At 39.7% G+C, this 11,820-nt stretch overlaps 2 protein-coding genes across 2 annotated transcripts; one reads left to right on the top strand and one right to left on the bottom strand.

Annotated features, from left to right (window-relative positions):
- Positions 1–971: 971 nt before the first annotated feature.
- LOC137915104 (regulator of G-protein signaling 20-like) lies at positions 972–3,346 on the top strand. The gene is made up of 4 exons (XM_068758589.1): positions 972–1,147; positions 2,023–2,097; positions 2,203–2,437; positions 3,158–3,346. The coding sequence occupies exons 1-4, from the start codon at positions 981–983 to the stop codon at positions 3,344–3,346; spliced, it is 666 nt and encodes a 221-aa protein (XP_068614690.1). The 5' UTR covers positions 972–980.
- Positions 3,347–6,967: 3,621 nt separating this feature from the next.
- On the bottom strand, positions 6,968–11,476 carry LOC137915102 (transcription elongation factor A protein 1-like). Its single transcript, XM_068758587.1, has 10 exons — positions 11,321–11,476; positions 10,242–10,304; positions 10,047–10,152; positions 9,622–9,721; positions 9,347–9,492; positions 9,164–9,220; positions 8,860–9,014; positions 8,530–8,676; positions 8,135–8,206; positions 6,968–7,289 (listed from the first exon to the last, which is right to left on the bottom strand). Exons 1-10 carry the CDS (start codon positions 11,393–11,395, stop codon positions 7,281–7,283), a joined length of 930 nt encoding a protein of 309 aa, XP_068614688.1. The 5' UTR covers positions 11,396–11,476; the 3' UTR covers positions 6,968–7,280.
- Positions 11,477–11,820: the final 344 nt, after the last annotated feature.

Genomic DNA, 11,820 nt, shown 5'->3' with positions numbered 1-11,820 from the left:
ACGGATCCATTTTAGAAATGAACAAATGTTATTGTATTCACTCAAATGTTATGACAGGGGATGCTGCTGTCCGAAATTTGAAAGCTGCGCATTCCCCCCCCATCATGTATCACATCTCCTGACACTGTTTTTGAAGCATCATTTCTTGTGTCAGGTATAGTAGCCGGATGATGTCGTGCGGTGGAAGCGACAGCTTTGTTACATAAATGATCTGAGAGGATTTGGCTGTGTCTGACCTGCTGATGACACATTTGTGAAAATCAGACAAGAAGTCTTTCTGTGAGCGTATATCCTGTCTGTAGTCTATGTAGGCCTACAAACCCACAGGGATTCTGTTGGATACGCTAGAAAGGGAGGTTACAATTATAATATGCAGTGAACATCATAAATGTATTGCTTAAAGATGTTTGACAAAGTGACACCCAAGGGGTAAAATAAAAGAGGTATATATTTACTTGATTATCATTTAATTTGTCGCTCTATTTGGGCCCAGAAAGCATTGCAATCATTATTATTTTTTTACAAAATCACATATTTATAATTTTAGATTAGATACATTGAGCCCATGTTTAATTAACGGTACAACCATTTTGCACATGCTGCTAGAATGCATGAGGGAAAAAACAGGCAGTTTGGGAATAAATATGATGAAAAGTGGGTGCACTATTGTTAGCAGTACACACACACACACACACCAAATAGTTCTACATTGGTGTCAGCCGGTGAGAGGAAAGTTAAATAAATACAATTAATCGTTGGTAATCTTTTGTTAGCATTGTGGTGATCAAAAGGATGCCTTGTCATGTTTTCACAATTTTCTTTGGGGGTCATTACACCGAGTGTCTCTCTGCACTGATACTAATTTATATCATAACAAATGCAGGTCAAGAGATTATCCTGCCACATGATGCAGTCTCAGTTCAATATACTACTCCTGACATTGAAACACTAAACTCATGCCTTTCCTCTGTCTATAGCCCATGGGATCAGAGCGGATGGAGATGCGAAAGAGGCAGATGTCGGTGCAGCAGGAGTCAGCAGCGGGGGGAACTGCACCGGCCCAGCAGAGCCAGCTGGGTCAGGCCAACCCTGTGCGGGGCACAAATGCATGCTGCTTCTGCTGGTGCTGCTGCTGTAGCTGCTCCTGGTAGGTCTTCCCCCAACCGAGAACTCAGTCGCTGTGGCACAGCATGGCCAACATTACTCCACACAGGACAGCACAGCCTGGGCTACTGTATCTCAGCAGCTTGTGTTTTATGTTCTAGAATTTCTTGCATGCGATCTGTGGACGCTTGTCCTGCAACAGGCTTATTACTCTTGTTAAACTTGCCTGAACAGCAGCTCGCTGTCTGCTGCCATTTACACATACATCACTATAGTTTAGGCTGTTGTTGCTGTTTATCTCAAACTATTTAAACCAATCTCCGTTTACATTTTCATTTTGCTATACTGCATTTTTTTAATTGTTCTTTTTTGTCTTCCACTTAAGGACACAGATATTTTTTAATAATGAAATTCAGTCCAGATTGCATCAAAAATAATTTTCTCACATATTGATGTGCAGCCAAGTCATCGGTGTTCAATATTAAGTTTGATCTGGACAAATCTACAACAACATGCCCACCACAAACTCATGCTATGTAGCAATTGTAATGCAAATTAACTTCTCATTCACAAATAGACCCCCCCTCCCCCAAAAAAAGATACCTTTGTATATGAGATACATGTTTGAGTAAAACAGAAAAACTAGTATAATAGCAGCCTAAGAGACAAGCTGTAAGAAATGTGTCTCGAAAAAAATCAAGAGAAAAATATATAAAGAAAAAATATTGGGGAAAAAAACTAAATAAAAACAGCGGTGATTGATAAATATCTTCTTCTTGCAATCTATGTGAAACACCCCACAAAAAAAAATCAAAATCAAAATCACCATAACCAATTCTTACTTTTTGGTGGACGTAACAAAAATGATCATATGCAGTTCATTTTACGCTATATGCTATATTTCAACGTCTCCATTAGGAATAAAGACCGGGATGAGAGGAGCCGAAAGGTTTCGTATGACGGCAAGGAAGGGACCACAGACTGTGAAGACTGGTCAGTTGATTTCACTGCACCGAAGTGTCAAAACTACTGAACATAATTTGAACTGAAAATAAAAGATGAAATCATTCCATCTCTTGCTGTCCACACTCTCTGCAGCCCGAAGCCCACACTGGAGGAGGCGTGCTCTTGGGGGCAGTCATTTGACAAGCTGATGTCCTGTCCAGCGGGGAGGAACTCCTTGCGACAGTTTCTTCGCACCGAGTTCAGCGAGGAGAACATGCTCTTCTGGTTAGCCTGTGATGAGTTCAGAAAAGAGACCAATAAGAGTGCGGTAGAGGAGAAGGCTCGGGTCGTCTACGAGGACTACATCTCCATTCTCTCGCCCAAAGAGGTCTGACAGCTTCACACGTCACGCTATCTGATTCATTTCCTTCAGTGAGAATAGAATGTTAGTTTGAATGCACTTGCTAGCCTTCCAACAGAAAAACAGTTACAATATAACATAATGACAATATTAATACCACAATCATGTTTATGCAGTACAAAGTGAACAGTTCTTTAATTGACCATAAATAAATAAAACAAAACAACAGTGGGAAAATGCCACCCGGCTGTAACAGAATCAGCCTGTTAGCACTTTCAACATTCACTAAACAATATGTTTTTATATGACATCTTTTATTCACACAAAAATAGTGCAAAAGCCAGGAATTCCAGTTTTACGGTAAAAATATGTCTACCAATTTACTCGCCTCTGAACAGGTAGGCAGGAACCAGCCGAGTAAACAGGAAATGACTTGACCCATCCATGAAATAGTTCAGCACTTTATACTGTAAACCCAAATGATCACCATTACATGTTGACTTTTGAACAGATGAAACAAATGGTAGCTCTAATGTCAGTAGAATCTTTAATAGACAAGATTGGCTGACCAGACTGTCAGCAACTTCACATTTATCTCGCATTTCAAGTTTGATCTCGAACTGTCAGTGGGACAAGACCATGGCTCTAAAATGGTCAAACTATTCCTCTGAGTCTAAGCCATTGTTGGACTCACGGTGGGGGGGCATTTGTTGTTCTTCCTAATTTTTCTCTTTTCCTGACTCCTAGGTGAGTCTCGATTCCCGTGTGCGTGAGACGATCAACAGGAACATGCAGGAGCCCAACTTGCAAACATTCGACGACGCCCAGCTGCAGATCTACACACTAATGCAAAGAGACTCGTATCCCCGCTACATGAACTCGCCAGCATACAAAAACCTGCTCAACACACTGTCAGAGCAGTCCCCAGAATCATAGGGTGGCGATGGCCTGTGACCTTTTAACTATCTTTACCCCCGCCCCTCATCCTTGACCCCTTTTGAATTCTTTTTTTGTCCATGTTCAGTGTAGGATTACATGAACCAGGCCTCGAGCCTGTCCCCTCCCAGGGATCTCCGCGCTGTTGTGATCTGCACCTGACCGAAGACACTCAGGTCTCAAAATCTCCCGAGGGCTCGACATCACAAGTACTGTTACAGATCAACAGAGCAAAACACTCCAAAGGAATATGAATACATTTGGATTTGGTTTTTCTTTCTTTTGATAGAAATTATCTATTTTATTTATGTTCAGATTTTTTTTTGTATGATTGTTTTGGCGGGAAATTATTCCTACTGTAGATTATATATTTATGAGTCTGTACATAGCAAAAATTGAATTGTGGGTATTTTATGTTGACACGCCTGGTTCTATTTACTGCGTATGAAAATCAAAGCTCAAGTCAAAAGCTAAACGCTGGCGCTATTTACAGGCAGCTTTGTGGGGTTACTGTATTATTTTACATTGGTATCACCCTGTTTTGTTACCTAACCTCACACTTTGGTACCTGTGACAGCGACTTGGCAACTTCAGTTCATGCAGACACTGTGTGTGAATGGTCAACATTTAAGGAACAAAGAGTGACAAAAGCTCTTATCACGGTGTGCAATTTGTTTCCCCAGGAAACTGAAATTAATAATGGAAAGGTTTTTCAACTTTCTTTACCTTTTCCGAATCGTAGAGGATTGCCTATTTAAGACGGATATTTATTAAAGTATTACTCAGTTGTGTGGACTCATAGGTTTAATATAGAGTTACCAGTGTGACATAACAACCTCTGTGATTCTATTTGTCAGATAAAGTATTTTTTATTCACTGAGAACTATTGCCAATACAGAAAAACACAAATTACATGGTGGAGTAACGCATACCGTTATATTTTAGAGAGAACACTTAGGGAACACTTCTAAAATTAAATAACATTTAAAAAGTTGACTAAATTGAGCAGAATGTTAGAACTTCCTTGAAAGAGCTGCTGCAGTTTAACTTGAGTAAATGTCCATTATTCATCTATCATAGGGTATATAGAGTAAAATGGGAGCTATCTTTATCTATCTTCTATAATTTAACACCAGAGGCCAGTTAGCCAAGCTCAGCACAAATATCAGAAACACAGAGAAAATTATTTTTCATTTATTCAGCTACTTGTAACCAACTTTATCCTATAAAATGTCAAAAATGTGATATTATGTGCTTAATACATTCAAAAAATATTAAGCATGAAGGAGAAAATGTACTGAATTTCCAGGAAGCTACTGCTTCCAGCTAACATATATTTTACATACATTACACCATACCCTACAGAAATGAGAGCAGAGATTATTTATTTATTTTTCAAGGAAAAACTAAATGAGCCTGGAGGCAAAATTCATGATTTGGATGCAAACAGTTGATGCAAATTAATTGAAAGCTACACCATTCTACCTAGAGGTCTAACTTCTACTTCAATGCAGTTCTTTTGGGGAAAATTCTCAGAAAATAGCAATAAATTAGAGAATTAGTGAGACTGAAGACCTAATTTTTCATTCGACATGAATTTGGCTTCAAAATCTGTGTTTAAAAACCCACCTGGATTACAAGACTGGGGGTCAAACCAGGTTAGCAGCAACACCAAAGCTACCACATAAACTGTGTTCATAACTGTATTGAGTGTTTCCATTGACTTGAATTGGAATTGCCAAGTGTTAAATACATTAATGTATTCTGATAGTGTTAGTTAGATCATTTTGTTGCCTCACAGACATGTCAATCAAAGACAAGATCCTCACACGAGGAAGTGCCTTGACGTTCAATTTTACATCATCTTTCTCACGGAAAACATCCATTTCAGACTCTTATCCTGGAGCACGAGAACCAGTTTACTGGAAATGATCCATTTCTTTGGCCAAAATATCACATGTGATTTGTCTTGATTCCCAAGTCTGGACTTCATCGGTCCATTGTGGTAGCGATATGGTGAAGGGTGAAGACAAGATGTCTTTATTTGCTTAGGACAAGGAAGACTGGCTGGTTGATCGGAACTTCTCGCCAACCTGCGTGCGTCACAGCGGCACGACTACTTGTCTTAGGTTTAACTTTAACTTACTGTGTGCAATTTGAGCTGATTGATACATCGTGAAGATCAACCTCAAAACACAATCTAAGCCAATCAATGGTTTGGAGTGATGCCTTGTTTGTTTGTCGTTTCTTCTGTTTACTGTACACAATGTGTTAAATTGCGCTGAGTTTACTGAAGAACACATTAAAAAAAAATTATAATAATGTGAATGTTTACAGTATATGGTTTAGTTTATTCTACTATTCTCCAAGAATATAATGAATTGTGGGCATTTTGATTGAGATAAAATAAAGCACAATCATTTTACTGACTCCGGAACAATTTGATCCCAAAAACACACAACCATCAACTCCTAAATCTTTCCAGCAAAAAAAACAGATATGAATATTGTTCTGGTAATTTTGATTCCAGCTGCATCTCCTTGTTTTTACATTTTAACATAGATTAATGAAACAACATTTGTATGAGGGTAAACATGGTCAAAATGCTTCCCTATCATGTTTAAGTCAAAACAACTGAGCTGGTGAATCTATATAAAAGGCATTTCAATTTCAACTATGATGTTCTTAAAATGGGTTAAAGAAATATATTGAAGGATGTATAAATGAGAACAAAGCTAAGGGGTATTTAAGTAATATGCAATAAATGTAGTAAAATATTTTTGGAATAAAAAAATCAGGATTTCAATTTAGCTTTAAATTGGCAAGTGTTAAGGGGTGGAGACCCTGAGAACTTTAAGTCATTGAACGGCACATATAACATTCATTCATCATTCACTTCTGAATGAGAATTTGTAATAAACATGAAGTGATGAGATGCATGAGCCTACTAACCTACGAAGGAATTCTTCTCGGGGTCTCTGTTAAGACCCAAGTTGTGTGCTTAAAGTTACCAAACCCATTTCCACAAAGGTAGGGTTGCCTTTCATCCAACCATCCATCTTCCACCGCTCATCCGGGGCCGGGTCGGGGAGGCAACAGTCGCAGCAGGTATTTCCACACCGCTTGTATCCAGGATCTTGACCTTTCCGTCATGACCGTAGGTGAGAGTAGGAACGTAGATTGACCGGTAAATCGAGAGCTTAAACCTTTCGGCTCAGCTCCTTCTTCACCACGACGGACTGATACGACTGCATCACTGCAGCTGCTGCATCGATCCGTCTCGCGCTCCATCCTTCCCTGACTCGTGAACAAGACCCCAAGATACTTGAGCTCCTCCACTTGAGGCAAAGACTCCCCACCGACCTGGAGAGGGCATGTTTTGTCTGGTTCAGCCAATGACATTATGCCGTTCCATGGAGACATCAGTATGCAGACATCAATATTCATTATGACGCGATGAATATTCCACCAACAACAAATGTGTTTGTCTTCTCAGATCTCTCATTGCATTCGTATAATGCTCAAGATTTTCCATTAGACTGACGACTAATGAAAAGCACGGCTTATTAATCAAATGGATTACACTTTATTGGGAAATTAAATAAAACAATGCAATGTTGGTAGGAGAAAGCAGAGCATGAAACATTTTTCAAAGTGTTAAAGCTACATATAAAAAAATGCAGATAAAAGATAATGAGACAAGACTGATCGCATATATCTGACTAATAGCAATAAGAAAGGTTTTCGGAGAAGGTGTCGGGGGAACTCATGATGAGCTCCATCTATAAACATATTCATTAAAACAGTAACAGCAGTGGCATATTTGTATGTCTGATGTGCACCATGTGCCACAGAATGCAAAGCTCCCAGCTGTTGCACTGACATTACCAGGAATCTTGCTACTTGTCTGAGTACCGTGGAAATGCTTGCAGACTCAGCAGAACTAGGAGATGGGGGGAAAAAAAGCAAATGAATCAATAGACAGAAAAAAATGATATCAAGCTTACAGAACAAATCCAGACTCTCAGGGTGCTGAAAACCCTTTTTTCACCCTCAAAAAATCTGTTTCACATCATGCCTCGGGTGAAATATATTTGGCTACATTTATTTTGTAATCCAACATAATATTTTTCACTCTTGATAGATGCATTTGGCCACCTTCAATGAATGTTATGTGATTTGACAATATCATCTGGATTTATCCCCTCCCAAAAAGATTTACATTTGTAGACGCTCTGTAATCAGGTATGTTCGATTATCATTTAACGCATATGAACTGATTATTTCACAATTCAATAATGAGTATATAAAATATAAATGGAGTGAAAAAGCGAGTTGACAAAGCTCAAGGATGGACTCTTTACATAACTTGGGCTTTGAATACAGGATGTTGTCGACTTGCCACCACAATTGGTTCTGAGGGTTTTGTTGAAAGCCGAATTGTTTGTAAGTCAACCCCTGTTAAATTAGCGTAAGTATATTAAGTTGCATCATGATGCTGTAAATTAGGAGTAGAAAGAGAGAATTTCCTCTCGGTAGACATCGTGGGTGAGACGGCAGAAAATGTCGCACACTCGATTCGCTCGCTCGCTTTCCGGTATGTCGTTGAGAAACACGTCGAGAACAGAAAAAACCCACAGCAGACGAGTGCAGCCGTAAAGTAGAACTGTCGCGAGTCGCACAGGTCGTAAGTCGACAAACCCTTATATTTAGATACCAGCAAACAGTTTGTGTGGAAAATGAAAAAGGACCAAGTTAAGTCAGCAAAACTCAAGTTAATAAATGTACCTTCCATCGATTTCCACATTCATTACAGAAAACAAAGGTGGTCATTGGCTCATCAGCGCTGCGAGTTTGAACCTGGGAATGAAAACAACATGAACAAACCATTTATTACAGCGTCAGAGAGAGAGAGAGAGAGAGAGAGAGAGAGAGAGAGCAGCTCAAAAATGACTTTCATTAATGGACAAACGAAGGGAATGACTTGATGAGCGTACGGTCATACAATGCTACAACGCACCCTGCCATTGTAACCACAGCATGTAAAACATGCATGAAGCACGAACTTCATTTAACTTTCCTAGCAAAGGAGCAATAATGAGACTATCTATGCTGGGAAGAATGGATGAAGCCAAATTGGTAAACAGAATATCTATGGTTTAGCACGTCTCTCTCTTCCTTACCTGTGTGTAGGTGCAGCACTTCCCTTTGCACTTGCCACATGTGAATAGATCGGTCTGCGTGCCTCCAGTGGTGGCCATCTGGTGGTCCCTAACGGCCTCTTTGGTCAAATTCTTTCTCATTTCTTTAAGCTCATCACTGGCCATTTCCTACATGACAACAAAGACGTGTTTAAGTAAACCAATATCCGATTATATTACTGGTGTAATAAGAGCTATTAAAAAATAAATTTATGATATGAACACGGAGGTAAAAATGTAAGAAGGGTAAACATGTTTGGGGTAACTATATTGTTTTCCAATCAGGATCTATTCCACGAACAGTCAACGCACCTCTGCAGTCATCTTAGCCATGCGTTCAGGGGTTACACTTCCACACAGCACCGTCCTCCTTAAATTAGGGTTCTTCATATCCTTCAGATTTGAGATTCGGCTCCGCACGCGGTTTTTGTATTTCATGTCTGTGTTCTTAAACTCATGGAAGATACGTGACAGAGAGTCAAGGAATTAAATTTCAGCAAAATATATTTTGTTTCATTATTAAATGAAGGGCCTAAACCTGACAAACACAATAACATTTACAATCTCATGACATCACAAACACATCTGCTGAAATATTAACCGATGTGAAGGATATATTCTTCAACCTGTGCCCCAAGTTCATCACAATCGGCGCCAATAGCAATATGGTCATCTGGAGGAAAACCAGAACAGAAATGAACGAGAAGTATTGCAAATAAAGCCAATCTTAACTTTCAGCATTAACAAATATACTTTGTTGAAAATGTATTAAACAGCAGTACAAGAAAAACAGGATCACCTCCAGCCTGCAGGGCGCTGGATATCAGCTCTCTGCACTTGAGCCTGATGGAGTCGGAGGTGTTTGGGGCACGAGGAAAAGTGTTGATTAACGTGTTGGGTGTAACTTCACTGGGTTCACTCTTGCTGCTGGAGTTACTGCTGGAGCTGCTGCGGGGGCCATAAGAAGACTTAAATGAGCTACCGAAGCCGAAGAACCAAATGTAAAAAATAAAGCAAAAATATATTTTCATTTGTCTCGGCCATTAGAGATGCTTCAATCATTTGTCTCCTCACCTTTCTTCTTTTGCCTCTGGGCTCCCCTGTGATGGAGAAACAGCAAGAGCCATTTGTTCTTTCCTCTTCTCATCAGATTTGTCTCCACCACCAGGCTCATCTGGAAAGCAAGTTACACAAATCATGCAAGCGAGAACATGAGAGAGTGCTGTTAAACAAATAACTTATTAGTGTTCATTGCTGGGAATGGTTGCATGAAACTACAAGACATTGCTGAAAAATGATGTTCGAGTGTGACAATCTATAACATGCAGAAGAACAAACTTGTTCAACGAGCTGTTACCAATCAATAACAGAGTAATGATACTGTAATAGTCTCTGACAGTCAAATACACAGCAGCTGAGCATCACTCCCAAAATGTACACCCGAAAAAAAAACAAGCTTACTTATTTAAATATAAATAGAGCTGTAAAGTGAGAATTACCCAAAAGCTTTTTCCATGATTTGATCAAGGACTTGGCTAAGGAGGTCACCTCTTCGTCTGTGCTCTGCTTGCGGATGGCGTTTACGGACATCCCAATCCTAGTACTCTGTGGAGAAGAACCGTGTGAGCACGCTCTAAAGGGATGAACGCCGGTTGACTCAATATTAAACCATCCTAAGAAATGAGCACAGGTACCTGAAGCAGCTCGAGAGTCATGGGGATGCTACGTAGCTCCTTTAACAGGTCCAAAGCCCCAGCCTGGAGAGTGGAGGAGATGAGGAGGAGTTAGGTGGTCACACTGAACTGCAAACTGAATTAGCGTGTTCCATGGTAGGTGGACAATAACTACACACATATGTAAAGTACTTCACAAAACAGATTTCTTAATGAGTTATATTGAACTATTCTACAGCATTTACTCACAATTATCGAGACTTCCATATCAGAATAGCAAGTCAAACAATCTATTGGTTGACGCTACCGTACGTTTAAGCTGTTGTGTAGTTATGATACACAAGAGGCCTTTAGTTTTTACATAAATTAAACATGATCATTTGACTTGAGAATTGACTATCAAAAGTCTCAAAATGTCAAAATGGATATGTGTACAGACGATAGAAAAGCTATAAATGATGAATGATTGGCTGTTTGTCCTACCTAAAATAACTCCAACCATATTATACTGAACATCATTATGCTAACAGTTGTTCGTCAGATATGAAAGATGTTTTATACCATAATTAAAATGCAATAAGCACATTAATAGATAATGAAACGCACCTTTAATTGAAGCATCCATGAACGCTAGCTAGTTAGAATAACAAGACGCCTCAAGGTAAACATCCACAACGATTCACTCTAACGTGACCTACTTAGTCACTGGCAAAACACTAAAGACGTTAAATAAACTCTTAAGTCTAACGATATTATTTTATTTCAGTTTCACATCCAACATGTCACTACTTGCCGGTAAGAATTAGTGAGCTGCTATACGGCTAACTGCTAGCAACCACAGAAGTGGCTCGCTAACTACAAGCGTCTGTTCAGTAACAACATGACGGGTATTAGCATCGATGCTTCTTGTTGAAGATAACAGTTTAGTTACTGGTTAGAATAAACAGTTCACAGCGGCTGCATCAGTTCGAGGTTCGGACAGCGGACGGTAACCCCCCCCCCCCCCCCCAACTGTCCATTAGCGCCCAATGCTAGCTAAACATCAGCCTGGTGGGCAAAGCAGCACGCAGGTAAGCGTTCATTCTTCAGAGACATCTCACCCCGTTCTTCTTTTGTGCCATTTTATCCATCTTTTTCGCTATTCGGATAATATCCTCTTCCTCCTTTTTGCCCATGCTGAATGAGCTGATGGAATAAAAAATAAATAAATAAATAAAAACACAGGCGTAAACGGGAAAGAAAAAAATTCGCGACAAAGACTAACACCACTGACGTGAGAGCAGCGGCGTCTACAGACCGGGATCGCACACTGACCCTCCGCGGTGTCACAGACCTGACTAGCTGATCCAAGATGAATTCAGGAGGGTAAATCGAACACGATCAACGATACCGCAGAAGTCGCTCTGGTCAATTTATCAAATACATTTATCACACAAACGCGCACACACACTCACACACACATTGTGGTCAACAGCAACACATTTTCTGCCATATTAGTATTTTTTTTTAAGTTTTTTTTTCGAAAACAAATTAAAATTGGCACAACTACAAAACAACAACAGCTGATTAAGTTGTTTTGCAATATCTTGGTTGGCAAAAT

Source organism: Brachionichthys hirsutus, unplaced genomic scaffold (genome assembly GCF_040956055.1).
Source record: "Brachionichthys hirsutus isolate HB-005 unplaced genomic scaffold, CSIRO-AGI_Bhir_v1 contig_273, whole genome shotgun sequence".
Classification (NCBI taxonomy): domain Eukaryota; kingdom Metazoa; phylum Chordata; class Actinopteri; order Lophiiformes; family Brachionichthyidae; genus Brachionichthys; species Brachionichthys hirsutus.
Note: the sequence above shows the minus strand (reverse complement) of the source record. Positions and strands in the feature narration are given on the sequence as shown.